This window comes from Haemorhous mexicanus, chromosome 1, assembly GCF_027477595.1.
Source record: "Haemorhous mexicanus isolate bHaeMex1 chromosome 1, bHaeMex1.pri, whole genome shotgun sequence".
NCBI classification, from domain to species: Eukaryota; Metazoa; Chordata; class Aves; order Passeriformes; family Fringillidae; genus Haemorhous; species Haemorhous mexicanus.
The window spans coordinates 32,673,672-32,698,951 of NC_082341.1; the positions used below are offsets into that span (position 1 = coordinate 32,673,672).

The 25,280-nt window shown below is 40.9% G+C and overlaps 1 protein-coding gene across 5 annotated transcripts in view; it reads right to left on the minus strand.

Moving 5' to 3' along the window:
- GSDME (gasdermin E) overlaps window positions 1–23,317 on the minus strand; it is a 35,663-nt gene extending 12,346 nt beyond the window's left edge. The window contains exons 1-6 of one of the 5 annotated variants that reach the window (XM_059845120.1): window positions 18,697–23,317; window positions 15,343–15,578; window positions 11,647–11,749; window positions 9,167–9,397; window positions 7,843–8,035; window positions 94–265 (exon numbers count right to left, since the gene is read on the minus strand). In XM_059845120.1, coding sequence (XP_059701103.1) covers window positions 94–265; window positions 7,843–8,035; window positions 9,167–9,380 — 579 coding nt within the window. In that variant the 5' untranslated portion in view covers window positions 9,381–9,397; window positions 11,647–11,749; window positions 15,343–15,578; window positions 18,697–23,317. Of the gene's footprint in view, window positions 1–93; window positions 266–7,842; window positions 8,036–9,166; window positions 9,398–11,646; window positions 11,750–12,236; window positions 12,256–12,879; window positions 13,001–13,251; window positions 13,413–15,342; window positions 15,579–18,696 lie in introns of those variants that run through there. The other 4 variants (XM_059845110.1, XM_059845101.1, XM_059845130.1 and 1 more) reach the window with 4 other exon arrangements.
- Between the last annotated feature and the right edge of the window lie 1,963 nt (window positions 23,318–25,280).

A 25,280-nucleotide genomic window follows, 5' to 3' on the forward strand; every position in this document is an offset into this window, starting at 1 on the left:
ACGAAAAATACTCTGAAATCCATTTGGAGAAATCATTTCTTCTCAGATAATGTGCAAACATTCTATTCCTTGCAGATTTTTTGTAACTTTTACCTTTATTGTTTTTGCAGTGCATCCTATCACACCGCTGACTTTTTCTTCTGTCTGGATATGTTCAGATATTGTACACCTCTGAGTTGTGATTATCTTTTCTCTCAAGATGCACAGCACTTCACGTTTTCTTTCTATTACTTGTTGCAGCAAACTACTGTTTAGATCTATTGTTCTGAAAAAGAAAAATACACCATTAAAAATACTATAATTGTGAAAGAAACCCCCAAAAAACAAAACTAACCACATTTTCTTAATTGCTTGAAGAAGCTTTTATTGCAAAAATGACAATGGTTTCTGTATGAGCAGCCTCCTCAAAATTATGATGTCCTCTTTTGTTATTTGACAGCAGTAAGTATCCGTTTTCCACAGTAAATCCTCACATACATACTGAATTCTTGATTCCCTACTCTCAGCAAAAATGGAAGTTGTCTGGATACTTTCTAAGCAAAGAAAAAAGCAAGAGGGAAGCAAAGGAAAAAAAAAAGAAAAAAAGAAAAGAAAAAAACTTTGAGTTTCCTGGGTAATACAAAACCAACCAATCAGGCACTTGGACACTGGACTGAATCCTCTCCCACTGTGAGCTCAAACTGACATTGCCATGGCCATGGCAGGGGGTGCTGGCTGGGGCACACAATGACAGAAATGCCTCAGTGCCAACCCCCACTGCTTGCTATGGATCTGTTTCAGCGCTCACCTAAACCCCAAACAGGCTGAGTGGGATCAGCACTGACTATTTCAAAAGGCTGAATGAGAAAACAGAAGATTTCATTGATTTTGGGACTGGGGATTACTGAAAAATCCCCACCTGCTTTAAAATCCTGCATTATTCATTGGTATAGAGGCAAAATTCAAAATTGGTGACTAGGACTGTCACAGTCAAAAGAAAAACTAACTGGGGGTGCAGGGAGCTCAAAACTCTAGCCCAGGCACCAGCTTAATAAACCATCCCTACTCCACAGCACAATTCAGCATGTGTTTAAATGCTGCTGGAAATGATTCTAACATTAGGTTCTTCTTAAAATGAGCAGAAGACAGAAAGTGAACTCCAGTAACATTACAGGACGTTTATTTTCTAAGAAAATGTTACAAAATTTACCACCTTGTCTTTTGGGGTGCTAACAGACTTTCTGGTAACAATTAAAGCAATTTCTTAATTGTATTCAATTGATTAAAATGTGTCAATTATATTACACATTTGCTGGAGGTCCTCAGATGAGATGTTGTATCTTTTATGAACAGGTAATCTAGCAAAACTGTTGGAAGATTAAAGGACTGCTATCCCTGACTCAAATTATTCAGTCTTTTCTCCTCCCTTTTATTGTAAATGGCTATTCATGGAGCTAAATGGCAATTTCCCAAAAATGTGACAGAAAGACATGTCTGACTCCAATTCATTTAAATCGAGATATCTCCACTTTTAATTAAAAAGTTTTAGATTTATTAGATTCTGGAGCTCTGAATTTATGCAGTCTGTATAAGTCTGAAGTCAGCTGGGGTTTTTATTGAATTAAAAATATCCTCAGGCAATTTTTGATCTTTGGAGAGTTACATGCTTATATGAAAGTTCAATCAGTTGGAATGAACTGTCTGAAAACCTTAAAGATGATTGTTTAGACAAGGGAAAGAAAATACCTCTGAAGCAATGCAGCAGCCCCAAACATTCCTGAGATTATTAATATAACCTTTTTTCATTTGGTGCAAAGTCATGCTTTATGCTTGGAATGCAATGAACCTTTGGATTAAGCAAAAATTCAAGAAACACCAAGCAACCACAAACCTCACCATTCTCAAAAGTGTCTGCCAAACCAGAGCCATTAGTTACAGTCTATCAAGCCTATCATATACTTCACAATAATTATTTATGTTTCTAAAGTAGTGTGCTAAGCATCCTGAAAATACAAATGAATGCACTAAGAACTTGCAGTTTTAACATTTGACCTACGGAGCCACAGGGGAAAAATAACAATGAAGAAGCATAAAAACGATTTGTCACTTGCTTTCATGTGTATTTTTTGACTGTTTAAGAGGATGACAAACTTGCTGGATATCTCCAAAATTTACAGAAAAAAAGCCCCTCAAACAAAGATAAAAAACATCTATTAAATAAAACTTTGCTATTTCTGAATAAGTGTTAATTGAGGAAGCCTACAGAATATGACCTATGCAAATGAATTACCAAACAAATTCAAGAGACTTTTTCTTCCACCTGCTTCTACAGTATTCTGCCTGAGGCAGGACTGGCTCAGACCCTGTCACACTCCTGGCTTTGAGGCCCAGATACAGCAGCAGCAGAGTGGCAGAGCAGAAGAGTCAGAAGACATTAATTTGCAGACAGAGGGAGTGAACAAAACCTGGAGGCAATGCTGGAGGAGGTGCTGCAGCACTGAGGGCTACGGAGTGACAGTGAAACACAGGGACACAGAGCTACCTGCTGCAGCAGCACACCCGAGGCAGTGCCCAGAGGTGACCTGGGATCCCCTGCACAGAGCTGAATGTGTGCCAGAGACAGCCACTGTCACAGCCCCAAGGTTCAAATGACTTCAGTGGGATGAGTCCCATTGTAAAGCTGTCAGAAATGTTCTCCTCTGCCCAGCAAGTTTAGTGAGCTCCAAATTCAGAGCTTTCAAACACGTAGCCTTGCCCACAGCAACAGAAACCTTTTGAGGACAGCAGAGTTAAGTGCACTTTTCTAGACTTCAGGCACTGAACTTTCTATCATAAAACAAAACTCTGGGGTTGCATGTGGGCACATCATGAGTTATTATTGGGGCACAGTAGTGTTGAAGGCAAAATATTCTGCTCTCATCAGCAACTCAAACAGGAGATGACATGAGGTAAGCAAGTATCTTATCTAAATTATCACTGAAAACAGTCATCAAGAGCAGTCCACAACAGGGTTAAGTTTGATAATCAGAGCAGGGCTTCAAGTATTGCAGGCTGCTGAGTCTATGACTGTATTTTTGCAAGAACTGAACTTACTTACCAGCATAACACTGAATATAAGAAAATAGCTGAGTAACACGACATGGCAGAGTTAAATGCCTGAGAATACATGCATGCAAACACATAAATTGCATTGAATTTTTTTACTTTACAGGTCATGTTTCAGAGCTTTTATTTCTGTTCTACAACCATGGCTCTTACCATCTCTTTCACTCTGTACTGTACAACCAACACCCACCAACCCTGTGCCATTTGTACTACATCACCATTACCCATTCCATGCCAAGGAGCTGAGCTGAAGCACTCAAAAATAACACTATAGAAAATATAATGAGATGTTGGTTTGCCAAGTCCCATTATCAACACAGAGAGTACAAGTCTGTATAAATACAAATTACGTTAAAAATACAAATTAGGGGTTTTGCTTGATTGTTTGTTCTGCCTAAACAACCTTCTTGAGGTCAACGATTTATTACACTGGAAGCTTTACAGGTCAAACATGTAAATAAAATAATTTCTTTGAGTTTTGGTCTCATTCCACATTTAACTAGATTAAACACTTCTACTCTCCTATAATGCAAAGACTACTTTCACCTTCATTCAGTATTTTTCTTCTCTCATTAGGAAAGCAGTAGACAACAGAGGCACAAAGGCAATTTGCTGCAGACTGGAGTCAGAAAAGAGAAAAGCAGAAACCAAATAAATACAAGAAAAAACAGACAACACCACCTGGCAACATAGCAGGCTCTCATAGTTAAAGGAGAGAGCACAAGTCTGCTCTAAACCCCACTGCTGAGACTGAGGGTGTTTCCTTTAGGCACAGAATTGGACGTAATTTCCCACAAAGGAGAGGCCATAGGACCATTTTCCATCAAATCTTGCCTGTCTCAGTAACCCACCCACAAACCCTCAAAGCAAGGTACTTGTCAATTTCCTACAGACACCAAGAAGAATGGGTGTTGTTGCGAGTACTCTCCATCCTCACATTGAAATCAGCACTGCTGCCTCTCTGCACAAATTTTCACTGGTCTAAACTACTTACAAGTAAAAAACCTTTTCAGTCCTGTTCTGGGCAATGTCACCTCAATATACCTCCTCTCCCAGCTGCAGAGACACAGGCAGCTCATGCTCACAGCTTCTTCTCCACTTCATTTATACTGTGCAGTAGTCTGATATCTTCCATACAAATACTGCTTGTTGCAAGTGAGAGCCTTCACCCAGCTTTGTTCCTGCTCTAACAGAGATGAGTGTCAGAGAGTAAAATCTCACTCTGCCATTTTCCACCAAGCACAGATGCATATTTCTTTTGTTAATCCACTTCAAATATAACCTCTCTGACCTACTTCTTACAGAACACAGCATCTGCAATAGTCAGCTTATTGATAGCATTTCACTATTTTCCCTACAGAATAACCTGACATGTACTTCATAGAACATCTTCCCTAAGAATAACAGAGACTTCTCAGACTGCAAGTGACAGGTACTTTCTCTATTTTCTATTTGACATGCTCCTTATTTTTTAAATCACAGGCACACACAATTGCTTTTATTCAATCCTGTCTCACAGCACTCTGTGACTTCATATTACCTCATGCAGCAGCTTAGGCAGGAAACTAAATGGTTTTCTCATCATGCTCATATATGCTCAAGGAGTTTTAAACAATAAATCACAAAATAGTCTGAATTTCCACTGTACTCAGATTAAGAATAGACATTTATTTTTGTCTCAGGACGGACAATACCATGCAGTTTCACTAATTCAACTAAAATGCAACACGCAACAGCATGTAAGTATCTTTCAGCCATGCCAGAGTACGCAGTTAAAAACACAGGTCTTTTCCTAATATGCTAATCACAGAGTTAGGAATCATACACATAAAAGGATGGAAGTATGACAGGCAATTTTTTCTGCAGCAGATGTGAACTGACTGACTGCCATCACTGTCCTCTCAGAACTTCTCATTCAAACACCTTCCATGACTTTCAGTGAAATGGTAAAAAAACAAACAAGCAAATTTGTTAATATATGAGAAGTACAGACATTATAATATCCTTGTAATCCTTTTTACTGGAGGAAAGAGGACAGAATGGGTGAGGCTGGACAGTCATCTGGTCTAACTTCCTGCTTTAGCAGGGCCACCTAGAGCAGTCTGCCTAGGATCATGTCTCCAAGGTGGGGAACTCAGCCTCCTCAGGCAACCTGTGCTCAGTCACCCTCACAGTGAAAGAGAGTTTCTTCATGTTCAGACAGAGCCTCCTGCATCTCAGATTGTGCCTATTGCTTTCTGCTCCGTCTCTGGGCACCACTGAAAAGTGGCTCATGTAGCCCATACTTCATCAACTTCTCTAAGAGGACCTTATGGCAGACAGTACTGAAAGCCTTAAAACTGAAGATGGAATATAATGTCTTAAATCCATAGCAAACCAATTGAGCTAGAGGCACAGGACTCTGCCCCAAATCATGTATCAGTATGTTACAGTGCCCTGTGAACTAGCAAGCACTATGTAATACAAAATCAAAAATAATGTAAAGGCAAAGATGCCAAGATTGTGTACCTAAAACTATTGTTTAACTTTATTTTAGGTATTGCATATTATGTTAATTATCGTGTTCTGCATTTACAATGTCACTGCTTCTGTGAACCAGGAAGCATCTCATCCCACATCCTTCAGCTTTCACCCTTTTTCAGAAAAAGGAGCTAATGCAGCATCTGGAATCTAATTAAAAGATCAGTAGAATTCTCCTTCAGAAGGTTCACCTAAGAAGAGACAGGAAACTGTTTTCCTGCCACTGAGCACTTTCAGCTTGCTCAACTCTGAAGACTCATGTAACTTATTTTAAAAGGCACATCAGCTTTGACTTTTTAGAGTTCACTGCTACTAATCTGCAGCTTTGACTTAATCAGCCTAATACAAGAAGATTTTAAAAATGCAATTTAATTAGGTTATATATGTAGAAATAATAAATTAATTGATCAAACTAGCAGAAGCCCCACATGTTGTTAAATGACATCAATAACAGTTTGCTGCCTCGCATTTCACAAGGCCTGACAGGTAAACGTGCTCTTGTAAGCACTGTAATGTTTTGCATCCAAAAATCGCTAACTTGTAGGCATCAGCACTCCTGAATTTCACACAATACTCATGAACGAGCTGAAAGCTTGAAGCTCGGACACAATCAATCATAAATCATAGAATATTTATGAACGAGTAAGTAGAATTTCATCTATAAGGCATTGCCAACAATTTCCAGTGAGCCTCTGCATTACACTGGAGAAAAAAATAAAAATTCTGCTACCCTCATCATTTTCAGTGACCTGGCAGAAAGCAGACTGACTCAGTTTCAATTATACACTGTGCATCATAAGCTTTAATAAGCTATGAGCATCTTTTTTATGAACTAAGGCCTACTGCCTTGCATAAAGTGGCACACACATCAACTTCAGTTAACAGTCACATATAGATCAGTGCAGAGCTACTGATTTTCAACACTCATAAGAAGGTAATGTATTTTTGAGTATTTAGTTACATAAAGAATTGTAACTCCAAGATGTGCTGATTTGCTGTGGGAGGATTCTTTTTGTGAACAGAGTAGGTGACTTCAAGTAAAAGCTTACCAATCCTAAATCAAAGTTACTGAGTTTGTTTCTCCAAAGGACTCTACCTAGTGCTACAAACAAGACTCTAAATCTTGACTGACACTATTTTCTTGATACTAGATGCAGATTAATTGTACAAGCTTGGTACACACATTGAGCCCAGTATTCTCTGCTTTTAATAAGGCATTTAGTACAAAGACAGCAAGGTGCCTTATTAGAATAAATTTGTTGACTTGTGAATGCTCACAATAAAAGGAATACCAGCCATTTGTTCCCATGAAAATGGAGAATTGATTATTCCTAGAACATCAGTGTATCTAAAGCAAATTTACATTGCTTCTGACAACTTCTGCACTGATAGCAAAAATCTATCATCTTTATCTTCAGAGCATCAGCAAAGGCTATTTAAATTCATTACAGCCCCTGCTACAGATCTGGAGTACAATGCTGTCACAGATGAAGCACCCTCATCTCCCATTGAGCCTCGATCTGCAATAGTTGGCTGACCCCTGACTTGTCAGCTGGTTGCCACACAGGCTTTGGTCCATGACACTCCCATTGCAACATTAAATAGATCCCATTTCAGAGTAGGACAGGAAGTGAGGAAGTGCTCCATACCTTGGAAAATAAAGAACATGGTTCCCCTCAATTAATACAGGGTATAACAGGAAGCAACGTAACCATATTTTGTTCAGCTAGTAGAATATGCCTTGACTATGCTTGCTCACTTTTGCTATCCTTTTAACTTCAAATAATCCCATTTTCTAGCATAGTCACTCACACACATGAAATTACAAAGCCTGCTACAAGAACATTAGCAGTTCTGAATTCAATTTCCATATTCAATGCCCCAGTAACACAGAGAACTAATTATTTTTTTTCCCAGACTGTTACCTCAGTACAGTCCCCCAAAGAAGGGAAGATCTGGCTCTCATTCCAGGTGGTAATTCATGCAAAAATGTAAAATGAAATAACAGAGAGATTTTTTAAAACAAGAAAGGGAAAAGTCTGAATAACAAGATTTCCAAATATGGAGATTTTCATTCTTGTATATATGATTTGTCATGAATATGAAAACTTACAATAAAAATAATTTTCAAACTGTGGCAACACTACAAAATTAATTGGTGGGTGACCACAGCTGGCCCAAGTCTTTTCAGCTCAATAATCTCTCCTGGCCATTAAAAAACTCACATTAGAAACATACCTGTCCTTGACATCTTTCATAAGCTGCTGCAAGTCAACCTCCTGCTTTCTCAGGTTTCCAAATGAGGACTGGTTTTCCACATAACCTTTCCCTCCAGCTCCCAGGCTGAAGTTCACAAATGATGTTTCAATACTTCCTTGAACAAAATCTTCAAACTTCCCCATATATTTTGCAAAGTCAGACTCCACAATCACTAGGAAAGCAATAACAGTAAATTCTGTGAAGAGAAGTGCTGAAACTGTCCCTAAGTGATTGGAGGAACAGATACTTACAGAAAATATGACAAATTAGCAGAGGCAAGGAACAGTATGAAGAGGTAAATAGTAAAATTTACATCTCTGCAACTCTTGCATCTGCTCTCTTCATGCTTTCATCTTTGCCCTACTATCTTTAGTATTTTGCCATTTTAGGAAAACATAAGGTGACTGAAGTGCTGAACTCAGACACTATGAAATATTTATAAAGAATGATTGGAAGTTATTTCAGCTACAAAGAAAACTACAAAGCAGACCCGCTTGTACAACAGTGCTAGTATTTTGGCATTATTTTGACACATCTCATCATAGGGCTGCCCAAAAGCTCACTGAAAATCAATGGAAAAATCTAACTGGTTTAAAACAACTCTGAATTTTATATACCTAAAAACCAGAAAGCTGACTCAGAATCAGCTATATTTCCAAGCCAGCTACAATTAACATGCTAGGTGAGGGAGTTATCTATTTTCCTGTATGGAATTATGACATGTCTAGAAATATGGGATTCTTTCTCATTATTCTTAAAACATGGGTGGAACTGCTATAGTTGGAGGAAGACAAAAGTACAAGGGTCAACCTTTTTTAACAGTCTGTGCAAGACAAACAGAATGGGTGGTAAAACTCACTTGGCCTGGCCTGGAAGCATTCTGAGGGCTACCAACACCAACAAGACACTGTTTATTCATTGCTTTTTACCAGAAGCACAGTACAGTTTCACACCACTATCACATACAACCCCCTATAATATTCTAGGGATTTTCCTGTAGCTGCAAGACAGCTACTGTTATTACACAGTAGGACTATACAGCCTGACAACATTCAGCACTTAATTTAATAACTCTACCCAGGCAAACTCTTTTTTTAACCAACATTTATTACTACCAGTTTTAGTTCCATAAATGGTCAAGTGAGAAAAGATCCTTTCATATCACTCCCATGGATGGAGGATTCCTTCAGAGCATTCCTCTGAAAGGAGCCCTCTAATAACATAATTGAGAATAACAACAGAACAGGTTAGGAATTGTACTGTTTTTATCTGCATTAACAGTGCTGCCCGAGTATGGCTTTACCTGGTTTTATTGGTTTGTCTTCAGTAAGCACATCACTCAGGGTGACTGTCAAGAAATGATACTTGGGCTTCTGCCAGCACCAGAATTTCCTTCTCTTCGTAATTAAGCTCAAAAGCTGCAGCTTGTCTGAGGCATTCAAGTGAGAGACAGGGATCAGGTCACCTCCACTGTCAGTTTCTCTCACAAAATTCTTCGTTGCTTTTGCAAACATCATGGGGAATCAGTTAAAGCCTGAAAGAACACATCTGTTTTTAAACAACTACAGTTGGAAAGTATAAATATTTACACTGTCCTTTTAAGAGGTCCTTCACAGAACTGGCATTAACAAAAGAACACCATGGTGTTTTCACCCTATCTTCTCCACTCTGAGCTGGGAAGGAGTTCCAATTACTTGTCCCAGTGCAAGAATTCTTTTATTAGTTTCTTGCAAATAACTAATAATAGAATTCTAGTTAAGAGGAACATTGACAGGTTACTAATCTGTTAGGAAGGAAAAACTTACACAACTTACCTGAAATTCTATGAAAAAGCATCTACTAATGAGCACCCGTAGAGACCAGCTGTGATGAGGAGAGCACTAGGGCAATGGCAGAGGATTTCTGCCTCCCCACAGGATCCTTCTTTTATTACCTACTGTAAAACTTACTCCACGTAAGGCAGTTAGGTATTACTCACACAAATTATCTTGATTTTTTTAATAGGGAGTAAACACATGGATGGATAATAACAACTGTTCTATAAAAAGCACCAAATACGTGAGCTGGCATCTTTGTTACTAAATTTTGTTTCTGAACTACACCCCTGGAAAGTTCCAATTAATTTTTTTATTTATGAACTCTTTTACCTTCAATGTTTTCCAATTTTCTATTTTTCATTTGCATAACTACAGCTAAATTGAACATACATTATTTGCAACTGTTATTCACAACTGTTATTCATATCCCCTAAACAACTACATATATTATCTTACTGCTGCTTTGCAATGATTTTAATTAAAAATTACCAACATCTCTTATAAGGTAAGGTTTTCCTTATCCCTGGGAATGTATTTTACTGTATTTACAAGGAATGTCTTCCAGTAAGAGAGACTGGCTGAAGTCACAGAAGAAATGGTAAAAAAAACCATTCACAGGTGCCAAACAAACAATTCTAATAAATTAATATTTGATATTTTTAAAGAATCTTTCTAGTTTTTCAGCTTTGTGTTATCTGAGCTAATGATATCTCCAGAATCAAATCAGCTTTTTTTTAAATCCAGAAGCATTCCTTTAAGTCCCCCAGCTGACACTGACTGGAAATTTCAACTAAGATAGTAAGACATCTCAGCTGGTTATTCACACTTCCATGATTAATTACCTGTCTTGCTCCACACAGATCTTAGATTTGTCATTTACAAACACAGACCAGGGTAAGACAAGACAGACTTCAAACAAAAACTGATACTGCAGTGAGCACTCAGGATTACTGACAGAAAACAAAAACCTGAATACTGATTATTAGTGCTTGGACCACAGGCTCCATATTTTAGTATTAGCATAAAAATCCTTTTCGCAGAAGCAAACTTAACCTTTTCATTAGTTTTTCCCAAATCCCATTTCATATATTCCACACAGTATTAACCAATTCATGATGAGGTATTTACCTCCTCATGAATCATCTATAGCCTTGTCTGTGTAACAAATACTAAGTGTTTTCCAACAATACCTGCATCAAAAGGAATTGAGCAGTATCTAAGTCGCATAGCATTTTACTGAAGAGTCTTCTGGGGCTTTCACTGTAACTGCAGCTACAGCAAACCCTGCAGCACAACCTCAGCTGTGGGCACTTGGAATATTTCCAGTGACTTCTTGCTCTCTGACCTTCTCTTAAACTGAACTCAGACTGATTTTTTACATTCTTATGTGTCCTCCTTAATCTCCCTGGTTTTAATCTCAGTGAGAACACTTTTAACAGAATAAAGCAGTGCAGATCCACTGCAGCAGCAAAGGAAAAAAACCCAAATAAAGCTTCACACCAAAACTAGTTTCCTTTATCCACAGGACTTCTTTTGCAGGAGTTTGTATTTTGCAAACAGACAGATAGTGACTGATTTGTTATGTAGGGGATCACCAAAAAAATTCTCATTGCCTGCGTTAGCTGCCTTTGCCCAGCATAACCTTCTACAAACATTTTTGTACTTTACATGACAGCTCACTCACCCTGATCCCCTTACTACATAGCCAGCTCACATAGGCATAGTCTCCAGGAAAAAAAAAATTTAAAAGGCCACCAATTTTCTATCATAAAACAAATTGCAAAACCAGGTCCTAATATTTAGCATTATTACAAACTCACTAAATCTCATGAGACGAACCACTGTACCAGTCTGTAAAACTTCCAGTTCACAGTGTTTTGCCTTCATTCCCCATCACCACTCTTGACTAGCTAAAGGAACATCCAGGGAAGAGGACAGAGTGCTTCTGAGGACTAACAAGACTCACCAGGCAGGAGAGATGTGGCAGTTTTGAGCCTCAAAACGATGACCACGCTTTGCTGTCCTGGTAATGTCTTTGCAGGGAACATATTTTGCTGATGTAGAAGTACCTGCAATCAAGAATATTCTATCCAAATTCCTGTTTATATTTGGATATAGCACCTTTAACACAAACTTGACAATGCCCCCAAATACCTAACTTCACTGTTTCCCAGAACAAAGAGCAATTATGCCCCTAGACAACATCAGGGAGTTAACACAGCCACAAGGCTCAGTAGCATCCTGAACCAATGGACAGGGAGTAGAGACCCAGCTTAAAAAAAGCTCTGCCTTGGGAGTTTCTTCCTCTGCAATTTTAATAGAGCTGTGCTTGGTTTGACAGAAATAAAGGGAAGGTATCAAGCTGGTAGGAAATGCCCAGCAGAGTGAATTCACTCTTGCAGACTCATAGCTAGGCATGAAAGAGAAAAGTTAGGAGGAGTACCTTCCTTGCCTACCAAAAAAATCTAAAACTAGCTTGAACCTGGACTACAGGAAGATTATTAAATGGCAGGAATGAGAACAAATGAAGACAATTAAACCAATTTCAGTATTTACCTAAACAAACAAATCTCATCCCTGCTGCTTTGCTTTACAGCTCCCTAACTCAGTAGAGTGGGACATTAAATCCAAAGCGACATTTTATGAGCAATTGCTGTTTGCCTCTGTCAGTACAAAAGAAAGCAAATAGTTGCCTGGTATTTCTTACACACTGTATAATACTGTATCTTTCACATAAAATACGTTGTTTTTTTTTTTGCATTTAACCAAAGATCCAAGTTGTAAGGAACTGCAACATCTGAAAGCCAAAAAGGAAGCTTTTTTAAGACTAAAGCCTTAGAGCTGGAAGAGCTGTTAGGCATTAACCACGCGTAGGAGTCGTAATGGCCTTGGAATCCTAAAGGAGTATGAGTCTGGGAACTGGAAGGGAACTGGAGCATGGAAGTGATGACATGCAACTTACATGTTTTATTAAAGAACATTAGAGCTACTTTTCACCTCTTCCCCAGATAATTAAAAAGAAAAAAAAAAAAAAAGGCACCCATAAGAGCTAATACACAAAGCCTAGAAGGGCTGCCCACGCAATGCATTACAGGTTTTGAACGCATGTAGCCCCTAAAAACACAACCAAAAGGTTTCAGCCCCGGCTGAAATCCTCTGTTTGCTCTTCGAGGACTCTGCAGCACGTGCCTCCACATACCGGTGCCGCAGCCTCGGGCACCCCGCAGAGATGCGGCACCTTTCCTGGCCGCGGGCGCCGTCCTGCGGGCTGCCAGGGCTGAGGGAAGGCCCCGCGCTGCCCCGGCGCGGGGTGCGCCGTGCCGCCCGCCTCTCTGGGAGCGGCTCGGGCAGGGGAGCACGGCCCCGCCGTGCCACCGCTCAGAGTCCCGCACGGGCACCGCGGCCACTCCGCTCCCCGCGGGGCGGGCAGGACAATGGGCGCGGTGCGGAGGCCGCAGCCACTGCTCGTGCGCCGCGGAAGGGCGGAGTAGCAGCGGCCGGGGTAGCAGCGGCCGGGGGAGGCGGGCAGGGCCAGGCCGCACCGCCGCCCCGAGCCCGCTCCCGTACTCACGGCATTCCCGGCGCTCCCTGCCGCCGCTACCGGGGATGCGGCGCACTCCGCCCGCGGGGCGTGACGAGCCTGCCGCGCCCCAGACGAGAGGCCGCGGGTGAAGCTCAGCAAGCAGCTCCCGCAGCAGCGGGGGCTCCGTGCCGGGAGCGGCGCGGCGGGGGTAGCGCAGGCCCCGCCCGGGCGCCCGGGCCGTGCGGGCGGGCGGGAGCCGCGCCTGGGGCGCCTCCGCCATGATGGGGCGCAGAGCCACCGCCCAGCACAGGGCAGCGGGCGGGGGCCGGGGCGTTGCCCTCTCCCTGCGAACCCTCGGGGCGGCTTCTGCCACCCTCGCCATCCCGCCCATCTGCCCGAGCTCCCTCGGGCGCTGCCCGTCCTGCCGTGAGGGTTGGAACGAAGGGCTGCAGGTGTTCCTCTGCGAGGGGCGGTGGCCTGGCACAGGCCCCCCGCGGCAGGTGTCGTGTGGGGCAGCCCTGTGAGTGTGGCGCTGGAGAATTCCCACTGGGATGGGGCAGACGGTTTTGTATGGCTGCACCCTGATAACACTGGCAGGTGTCTTTCCCTCCAAGTAATTGCGTGCCAGCGATGTTCTATGACACGAGTGATAAGGACATCTTTGTCACAGCCTCTCAAGCCCGGCTTGGGTCGCCCGTGCTCAAAAGTGCACGGGGCCGGTGCCAAGTCCACTGGAAGCACCAGCCCTGCCACGATTTTGGCTGAGAGCTTGCAACTCTTGGTGGGCACTGCGGGCCTTGTGAAGCCGCTCCTGTGGACCAAACAGGAGGTCCCAAGTCAAGGTCTCCAGTCCAGGGACCTTGAACGGCAGCACTGTGGAAAATGAGAAGTGTGGTCAGTGGAGCCTGGGGCAGGTTGGTGAACCGCAGTGTGAAATACTGAGCACTGTCGCAGTATCTCAGCCATCTGAAAACACCACAAAGAAAAAACTTGGTTGTTTATGATGCAAAAGGACTGATTCAGTGAGAAACAGATGAGTCTGCAAAAACCCAAAGAGTAAGTTTTTCAAGATAATAAATACCAAATCTATCTTTTTCAAGTAAACCATGCCACAGGCTAGGTACTTCCCTTGTGATTTGAACAGAAAACATTTGAGGCTGAGGGTGAAGTCACAAATGTCACATTACCAGACTGTAATGGCAAGGCATGTCAGGGCAAACACCCTGACTTCGGAACAAAGGGAAGGTGAAAGCTTAACGTCTTTAAAAGAACACTCCTGGGTGAAAGGTATCAGTAGATGCACATAGGTAAAGTAGATCCATTTCTTCCGTTTAGCTACGTGCAGCATCTAAACCTTCCAATGAATTTCAGCAGATTTTAATCCATCACCCCATTTCTGATTTCCCCAGGTGACATCCTTATTGATTCAATGATAAAACATCTTCATTCTGGGGTTGCACCTGCTTACAGAAATTTGAACAAATAGCCAGAACAGAACTAAGTACTGTGTTTGTTGTGACAGTGTAAATTTTATAAACTAATGCAATTTATAAAGCTCCATTCTTAGAGCCCCTTCCTGAGGAAAAGTACCCACACATTCTCGGGAGATCTCTTTTTAGGATCAGCACTGAGCTGCAGAATTGCTAGCTCCAGTAATAATGTGGCCAGTAATAGCACACGTTTCATAAGCTATCATGTGTTTTTCCAGGGAGTGGCAAAGTGTGATCCGTTTCAAATGCAAGAGTCTGCTAAAGCATATTTTGAGAAATAAGGGAGGAAGTTGCACTGAGCCACATTGCTATGGAAATATCCACTTGGGAGGTGGGACTTAAATAAATCAGTGAAACTTGCTGGTAATTTTAAGGACACTTCCAGCAGTTGCATGCACACCAAATAGAGGAACACACCAGGAATATTTAAATGTTTTTAAGAAAAACTCTTCAACAGAAAATTTCAATCTATCTGAATGGCACCAGCTGACATAAGGTAATTTTCAGGTGCGCCTCATTGACTAGAAGAAACAGAAACAAAGGTTGTTAGCAAACAGTTTTGGGGCTATGCAGCAATTAACTTTGAGTCTTCAAAGTCTGACACAGAAACTGGCTTGCAAATGAGAGACATTTAGGACTGAACACCCACCTTGAGCATTCAGTCTTAGTGGAAATGCTCTTCAGGTGCTCTGCACAGTCAAGATTCCCAGCCCATGGTTGCTCCATGACCAGCTGGGATGCCAGCAGGGAGAATGTTGAATCAGAGAAATGCACAATCTCAGCGTGGTCTGTCAGCCACAGACTCCATCTCCCGAGCTGAAGCATGAAGTGAATCACTGCTGTGTTAGAAGATCCTTCTGCATTGCTCCTGCCTGAGAAGATTGTCTTGCAGAAGGAGCAGAGGGGAGAAAATCAGAAATTTTTGCCTCTGGAACAAACTGTTGTTGGTATGGGACAAGTTCTGGCTACCTCTCAAATAAGTGAAGTGAGGCAGGTGGCTTCACAGCCACAACTTAAAAAAATGAGTAATGCACATAATAAGTGAGTAGGAACACAAAAGATAGTAATCTGAAACGGAAAAAAGACCCCAGCAAAATAGTTGTATGCTTTTTGAGTATGGCTGTGTGAAATTTCTCAGGTATGACATTCAAAAAATCACTGAGCATGCTGCCACAAGATGTCAGCATTGCAGAATGGTTGTTCCTGCCAGAAACAGAAATGGGTTTTGCATCCTATATGCATTGGGTATTAGATTTAATTGTTTTTGTATGATGGCCTAATCTGGCCTTATTTTTTTCAACCATTGACATTATGATGTCAGTCCAAATTTAGCTGCAAGGGAGAATTTCTTAAATGGCTTTTTAAAATTATCTCTATCTTAAAAACTTTAAAAAATGTTTTCACAGCATGAACAGCAGTACTAATGGCCAATAATACCTTGTAGCCATGTTTTGTTTCAGCCTGCATCCAGCCTGGCTAGAAAGCACTCACAAAAATTGTGCCTGTATATTGAGGTGTCCAGAGGTCATCCAAAGCTCTCTGCTGCTGCATGCTAGGCCTTTATAAAACCCTCATGCTGGCTGGAGAAGGCTCTGCTGCCCTTAGTGGAGGAAGTAGGAAGAAAGTATGAAGCTATTTTGAGCTTCTATTTAGAAGAGAAGGCTATTTGGAGTAGCAAATCTTTTAAAAGGTATCCAGCAACATAAGCCAAATCACCAGCAAAAGAATTAATTTGTTTTTTTCCCTCCACTTCCTTTTGTAAGAATAAAAGATCTGCGCAACAGTTTTTGTTTGTTTCTGCATTTCTTTCAAATCAACTAACCAGCCTCATTTTCTTCCACATTGAAATTCATGTCCTGTTTTGCTGGGATGCTCTGTACTTTTTGCCTCTACCATTGTGTCCTCTGAAACATTTCCTGTTGCACACAACAGCTTTCTCCCTCTCCTGCTGTTACGGCTGTCACAGCCCTGTCACTGTGCCAGCAGCAAGTGGCAGGCTTAGCAAGGGACCGTGTCCTGAGAAGGGGAGATGAGTGGGAGGGTGCAGTGAGCCAGGAGGGGCTGTGTGAGTTCAGAACAGCCAGAACATCCATTCTGCTGTGCTTCCCTACCCGTTCATGTGAGCTCCTGTGCATTCTGCTCTTCACAATGGGAAGGTGACATCTTTACCCATCTGAAGATTTTGCTGTGACATGAGTTTGGCCACTCTTGGGAGGCTATCTTGTATTGCCAGGTTCAACTCTGCTACCTTTACAGACCAATATGAGGAAAACAGGGTTCACTTCTGGACCTTCTAGTCCCTTGGGATGACCACGGGAGAATGTCATGGTGAGATGCAGAAGGAGACCGACATGTTCAGTACAACCTGTTTGCTGTAGCTCAGTCAGAGCTCTGCCTTCAGCACTCATGTTGGGGAAGTAGTGCCACACCTGCCTTTCTGTAGTGCACAGGTTGTGGCTCAGGGCTCCCCTCTGTCGTTCTGCCCAACCATGTGATGATTCTGTGATGTCTCCAATAATATGGAGAACAATTTGCATTAATTTGCACAAACTTGGTGCCTCTAACTTTAAATTGTAGATTAGATGGCAGCCAAAGAATTTTATTTCTTTTACAACAGTGATAAATGAAAACTTAGGAATAGATAACATTTCTTGCACATCTCAAAAGCCTTCCATAATAGTTTATTAGAAACCATCTGGTTTCATTAATGTTTTATCAAATACCATCTGGTTGCTGTATTGTTCAAGCTATTTAGTAGTAAAACTTCCTCATAAATTAGCCAAAAAGAATGGCTATCAAACTATTGTGTAGGAGCCCCAAACAATTTTCATGTAAGTCCTATATAAACAGTTATTTTAAAAGTATTAGACTACACTAAACTTCAACATTAAACTTCAAAAGTCTAGAAAATGTAATCAGTAATAAAATCTGAAATTTAGCTCATGCCTCAAGCTTCTTATTTTTTTTTTTTTTCTCTTTTCTACATGTTTAATTCTTGGCCAGTTGGAACAGGACCGACAAAGTCAGAATGACAAACTGTATTTAAATAAAAATTACTTGAATTTTGTTTTTCAGTAAAACATTGCAAACAGAGAATACCTGTCACCATGCCTCCAAAAAATGAAATTCTTCATCTTTGTATCTCTGCACATGTACACTTTTCAGACTGTAAGCACTCTGTCAGGGTTTCTGGCACTGCTCTGAAATCCAACCGTACAGCAGCACAGGGCACCATTCAGAGTTGTACAGTGCCTACTACTGTGGGCAGCTAGGTAACTAATTGTAAATGCTTACATAATATTCATTGTTTCCATAAACTGTACTTCCACTCATAGTTATTTTACTGTTACATTTTCAGATCAGTAAAAATGTCACCCTAAAATTAGGGCAGTTCCTAGTGATTTTGCTATTTACAGACAACACTTAAGTTACTGTGAATGGAAGAACTGAGGAAAGCATATCTAAAGAACACTTAAAAAATTTAGGACAAAATTGTCAAAGCAACAGGAATTAAAAGGTCCCTGGGAAAGAGCCCATGGCTGAAGCTGCCTGTAGAGAGAAGAGCTGGCTGTAAGTTTTCTTTTGATCAGCTCTCCAGATTTGTTATGCTTCGTGCAATTCCTTTTGCATCCTCTGAATGTGTATGCACAAGCATCCTCAAAAAAACCTCACTATCCACCTGTGGGAGCAAATGATTTGGGCAGAATTTTCTGAAGAATGGGCAGTATGTGGTTGCAGTCCCTCACAGGGCAGCCAGCTGGATGGTGTTTGTGTTGCACTGCTGCAGAACTGGAGCATGGCCATAGTCAAACCTTGCAAAATGTTCAGAAGCTAACATTAATAACATTAATATTTCATTGAGTAACACCAGATGCATGTCATGTGCTACATTTGTAGCAATAGCTTTATTGTGATTTAAAACAAATTTTCTCTCTCCCTTTTGGTTTTTGTGTCTGCTTGTTTTCTAGTTGTTTTGCAACTCCATAATCCCCCTTCTCATTACCTGTTGTCAGCTCAGTCTCTCTTGCAGGAACAACAGCAGAAATTCCTGTTCCAGGACAATCTGAAAGGGGTTTCTCCAGAACAAAAAAGAAAAAAAAAAATTAAAAGTAATTTTAAGTGCCCACAAAGATAGAAATTGACAATTTTGTTTAGCAATCTTTGAAGCAAGCCATGGCCCATAAAGTGGCAGATACATTGAGGAGAAGACCACAAACAGCAAAGAAGTCAGTGGCTACAGAGGGTCCTGGGGAGTCGTGAGGCTGCATTGCTCTTACAAGTGAGTCAGGACTCCTGCAGCTTCCCAGGGGCCCTGCAGCAGGAGCTGCCAGGAGCTGTCTGTATCTTTCTGCTGTACAAACACACACTGCAGAGGTGGACAGAAGTTAAAACCCCATCCCTTTTCCCACAGGGTGACAGTTCAGTCCCATTGGGAAGGCCTCATGTTTCTTCTTAAAGTCACTTCATTCTTCAGCTGGCTATCACTCCTCCTAATTTCAGCACGTGAAGTGTTTGCTTTTCAATGTCCTACAGACAGTACTAAGAACAGTGGGTAAGAACATACCTGGGTTTTTCCCACAAAAGAGAACAGGATGGAAAAGGAGCACAGTTCTTTTTGAAACAAAGAGCAAGGGCTGGCAAGCAGCTAAAAAGTGTGTGGGCTGGTAATTTCATGGGATCTCTTTTAATATTATGCCACAGTGTTGCCCAAAAGGACAGCAGGTACCATAAAGAGGGTGCTTTGGGTCAAAACGGATTGGTAGATATAAAAAGCGTGTCCTAATCTGGGCTTCTCAGTACAAGAGAGACATGGAGCTCCTGGAGCAGGTCCAGCAGAGGGCTACAAAGATCATTAAGGGACTGGAGCATCTCTGTTTCAAGGAAAGGCTGTGGGAGCTGGATCTCTTCAGCCTCGAGAGGAGATGACTGAGAGGGAACCTCACCAGTGTCTGTCAGTGTCTGAAGGGAGGGTGCCAAGAGGATGTAGCCAGACTGTTCTCAGGGGTGCTGAGCACTAGGATAAGAGGTGATGGACAGAAACTGCTGTACAGGAAATTCCACCTGAACATGAGCAAGAACTTCTTTATTGTGTGAGTGACCCCACACTGGAACCACTTGCCCAGAGGGAATGTGGAGTGTCTCTTGCTGGAGACACTCAAGAACTGTCTGGGTGCCGTGTGCTCTAGGATGACTCTGCTTGAGCAGGGAGCTTGGACCAGATGATCAAATGTGGTCCCTTCCAACCTGACTGATTCTGTAAAAAGGGTGCAGCTATCCTTCAGAACAGAGTGGGAAGTAAAGAGCTGTCATTGTCCTGCAGATTTATACTGATGGTGGCCCGGGACAGAGTCACACAACTCCAGGTTGTTGACACTATTTGTTACACTGCAGTTCCACATGCAGAACCTCATGTATGGAATGAAGTGCTGGCCTCTTCTTTAACAATTAAAAATGTAATTTATTTGCTTCATCACAGAACTAAAACTGGTGTCCTTGCTGCTTGTACTGCCCTTGTGTATCTGAATGGTGCACTGATTTGGGTAAATGGCATCTGTAACAGATGATGCAAGTACCCTTGGGTGGATGGCTTTCCTGCTGCCAGAGACTACTCTTGGCAGCTGGGGGATAGGATTGTGCTTCTCCTGCAGAACCGGTTGCTCAGTCTGAGATGAGGTTTATTTAAGTTACTGTCCAGCCTCACCAATGCCAACATACCACAGTGTGAGCAGTATAGTTTCTAAAAGAGAAGGAAGACCAGCTGTGTCCTGAGAGGAAGCATTATCAGGAAAGAAAACAGTGAGCAACCGGTACTGGAAGAGCATGAGGTGTAGCTACTCCTTTTTCCTAGGACCTCATGACTGCACACTTCAATACTGAGAATCATATTTCAGCATATAATCTTTCCTCTCATTCCTTTCTCCCATCATGCCAAACAACCAGTTCATGTTGCTATCAAGACCAAAGCATTCACATGACCATCAGCTTTAGGAAGCTTTACACCTATATAAAGTACAGTGGAGCTCCTAATAGGGCTTTTTTTTTCCCCCTGTGATGTGGAACATGCTCTTTTTCAGTTCCTTATATTCACAAATGGTGAGAATATAATATCCTGGAGTTCTCTACCCTGAATCACCTTCAACTGAAGCTTTACTCTGTCTCCAAAATGAAAGAAAACATGCTTAGGAAGGGCTAGGCTCACCATCCTTTAGTAACTAGAGAACTCAGAAAAAGTCAAGCTTGCCCTAACTGACCTATTTGCAAAGCTCTCTTAGGCAAAGTCCTTAGTAAAAGATTCTTCCCACCAAAGAACTTTGTAATTTGGTGCACTATTTTTAAACCTTATAAGAAAAATTGATTTTTCCACCCAAAAAACCTATATAGCTCTAGTTGCCTTTACAGGGTTTGCTTCATCGACTGAAGTGCAAGTAGCAAACAAGTAGGATGACCTCTTGACTTCATCTTCAGTCTGTCAGTTGCCAAAATTGCAACAAACCTTGCAGTAAACAAAACTGTAAATCTCTTTCAGCTGTTAGACAGGTTCTCATCTATTGATAAATCTACATAATCTTCCTTGCCTTAGGCAGCAATCTAGGCATTGCAGACATATCCTCATAAAAATCTAAGGAGGAGAGGATTTTTCAAGGCATGTACTGCAGTAATTCAAAGTTGCCTTACTGCAACATTTCTTTTTTTTTTTTTTTTTTTTTGACACAAGCTGAAAAGTAAGGAATTTTTAATTTTGGAAAACAATTTTTATCAAGAAGTTTTAATAAAGACAAACAATGTTAAGCAAGCAAAGAAAAAAAAGTACTTTTGAATTTTAACAGCTGGTTTTACTAGAATAGCATGTGAAACATCAGCACACAAAATCCTCAAGGATAAGTAGTACCTAATATTTAGAGGAAGACAATAATTCCTGGAGTCTGAAATTACAGTCAGAAACATCAGTGGATGTTCATACACAACATCTTGTGTTCCAGGAATTTATTACTGTTTCAAGAGCCTGTAAAAACTTACATCAGTGAGCCCACAGAGACAAATTCTCAGTTAACTCAGGCCTCAGTTACATTCAGCTCAGTAGAGCAGTGTTAATTTACCCCAAATGAGAGTTTGCACAAAGTAATTTCAAATATTTCCCTTGGTACAGGGTAAGCAAAGATACAAATTCATAAGTATACATCAGAATTTCAATTCTGGCCAGCTTTTAACCCCATTTAAAAACAGTAACCCTACAAATTCTTATGCATGAAACAGAGAAGTCTAAATTAAAAATCAATAAACCAAGCAAAGAGAGCAACATTTGCAACATGAAAGCAATATAAGGAACATATAATTATATATTCTATATATAATATAGAATTTATAGACCATAAAAAAAACAACAAAAAACCAAGATGTGTTGGTTACTATGTAGAGCAAGCTTTGCTCAGCTGTCAGTGTTTTTCCTCACCCCATGAAGGTTTGAATCATTTTGCAGTAAGCAAAATGACTTTAAAATAGAGATTACTGTAAACAAAAAGACAGCTGATCTTAAACACAAATTGGATGCAAGTTCTACACTCGCCAAGTTTATCTTTCACTTTTGTAGATGAGAACAGCCTGTTTTGTCTGGGCAGCACTGACCACACTGCGGGCACTTGGCATGGTGTTAGCTTGAGGGGCAGTCATGAGAAATTCACTCCATATCCATTTCTCTGCAAGAGAAATTCCTGCTGCCCTGGGTGCTCATGAGTGGGGCACCAATAATGAGCATCTCTTGCAACCTTCTTCTCCCTTTTACAATTAAGAGAAAAGTACTACTGCTTCTATAAGCCAGAACTTTCCCAGCAACTTGAACTAAATGCTAGTTATTTCAGATACCAATTAAATAGTATCAGATCTCTGTGAAATAAATCAGCAATGAAGCAATTCCCTCTGACACAATGAGAAAGTTCCAAAGTTCTTAATCCAATAGAACCAAAATGGCTGGATTTCAAAAAAACCAGGAGCTGATTCTGGCCCACTGTAAAGACTGTTTTGTTTTTGGCCTCTATCTTGATTCTGCCACGTACCACAGTTGAGGATATTTTGCATAGTAACAAATATATAGATCCAGTTTTTCCAGCTCTTTCTGAATGCTCCATGCTCCCTCCCACCAAATCTTTGTAGACACTGAGGCTGCAAAGTGCTGCAGAACTGCAGTCAGGAATTTCATGTTGGTCAGGAGTTACACTGACCCACATATGGTAGGACTGTGAGACATTGTTGAGGTCTGATTGGCAGAGCTGTCTGGAATCACCATCTCTAAGGGAAAAACCACCACATTTATATCCTTTCTTTCCAGTTATTTATTTTACCCAGTAAATACCATGTTTCCTTGTTTTTAAAAGTTGTTTTATGGAAAACATTTAGTTTGTGGTTTCTACACTCATAAGAAAGCATAATATTCATGCTGCACATCTGTATGCTAAAAACTGCTTTTAAGAATAAACTTTCAGCTGTAAATGGATTTCATCAGCTTACCCCTTTTCCTGCCCCAGTGTCTGGCACATTAGCTGTGCAGCAGAGCTGTGCCGAGCAGTACAACTGGAACATTGCACAACTTCCAGACAGATTGTTGGAGTGATAAATAAGGGTTCTAGCAGATGGAAGCTCTTTCCTACTTGCCATTTTGCAAAGTGTAAAAAGCACAGATCACTATAGCAGTGAGATTTGTTTCAGCTGCTACTAACAGCCTTTGAAGAAAGATGATTACACCCCCTGGGAAAAAGTCAGGGTGCTCTGTGACCTTTTGCAAGTATGATTTATTAACATCCAAATAAATTGGTTACAGAGACAAAAATAATAAATCAAGTTGTGCATCAAGGTACTCCAATGTTATTACAAATATTTGGAGTGAAGCAGAAAACAGGGATGGTCCTGACTACAGAGAGACTTCTCAAATACCTGAAAGTCAGCAATAATTCTAATACATAAGAGACCTTTCCTCATTCTGAAATCACTAATGCCCTATTCAGAACAAACAACAAATTCAGCATTTAGCAGCTTTGCTTATGTAATACCTCATACATGTGGGATGGTTTTCCAATACTGGAACTAGGAAAATACTGTTAACACAAAGACTTTCAGATTCTCAGGGATGACAACCATCTCCAACATGTGGAGCTGGTGGACATCATCACCTCTTATGGATCAGCATCCCAAACATTCTCATAAGCTTTAATACAGTTTTGTTTTACACATTAAAAACACCAAATCCACAATTTATATTTAAAAAAATGAACCATTTAAAATAATTCTTTAACATATGGCAACTACTTATGCAGAAAATTTCTCTTATTGCTTTCAAAAAGCTGCAGCAAGAGCAGTAGCTAAGAACTGAGCAGTACAGTAATACATTTGGTGGTAGATTACAGCATTTACTAAGTTTCAAAAGGTAAGCCAGATAATGTGCAGTTCATATGAGGCCACAGCTGCTGGAGTAAGTTGTACCCACCAGTAGTTAGAAAATAGAAAGGATGAGTTATTGAACACTGTGAATTTTATTTATTGTAGGAATAATTCAGGAATGAAAACACACTCAACCAAAAAACCCTGTCATTTTAATGTCACTCCTTTGAATAGCACCATCTCATTCTAGCCCTTGCAAGATGTATTCAGATATGTGGACAAGTTGGATGTCATCCTTCCCTCTATTAAAATGCACCATGGGCCAAGTTTTTCACTCCTCTTCAGCTTGCCCCCTCTGCATGAGTTGTTCACAAAAAAGAAGCCATACTGAACAAAGCAAGATATGCTGCAAGTTTCCTGCTGGTCATTTGGAGAGACAGCACAGGAGATTTACACAAAAGCAGATGCAAGGAAGTTTGTAAGTAGGATCTGCTGAGCAGATATAGCTGCATATTTTGATAGCATACTACCCTTAGCCAGTCTGACTCCAGGGAGTAAGAAACTCTTATTCACAGTCAAAGAAAAGATACAGAAGGAATTTATGGGGAAAAAATTTAACTACAGCCTCGAGGTATGATTTATCATTTGTTGCTATGGACTGTTTTCCTATTCATCAGGTTTTTTTAATAAAGAGAAAAATGGGACACTGAATAACAGACCACAAAGAAAACCTGAGCAGGACAGTAAACAGCTGAGGGAAAGTGAGGGGCGTGGAAAGAGATGAGGTCTTTGTTAAGTTGGGTTTTTGGGGGGGTTGTTTGTTTTGAGACCAGCACTGGACCGTTGTGGAATGTGAAAGCCATCCCTGGTTGGGCCCTAATTTCTGGTCCCGTGAATTGGTGTTCTTTTTGTATCATGATCTGGACTCAACACTAAGCTGCCAGGTAATACAGGTGAATGTGTTTGCAACTATTATGTCCTTTGGAGGCCAGATTTTAAAAGAAAGCAGTAATCCTGTTTCCAGTCTTTCAAAGAAAACTGGTTGGTGTAAGAACAGATCTCCAGGATGTTTCTGTATCAAAATTTAGGCTGGTTTTTGTCCTTCTTCCAGGCATCTAACTTTCCAAGCTCTGCATAAAGAACCTAAGTACAGACTGCTGGATCTGTATTTTAAAAAGTGTCTAAAAGAAGTATTTCAGTGCTGGCAAACTATCACAT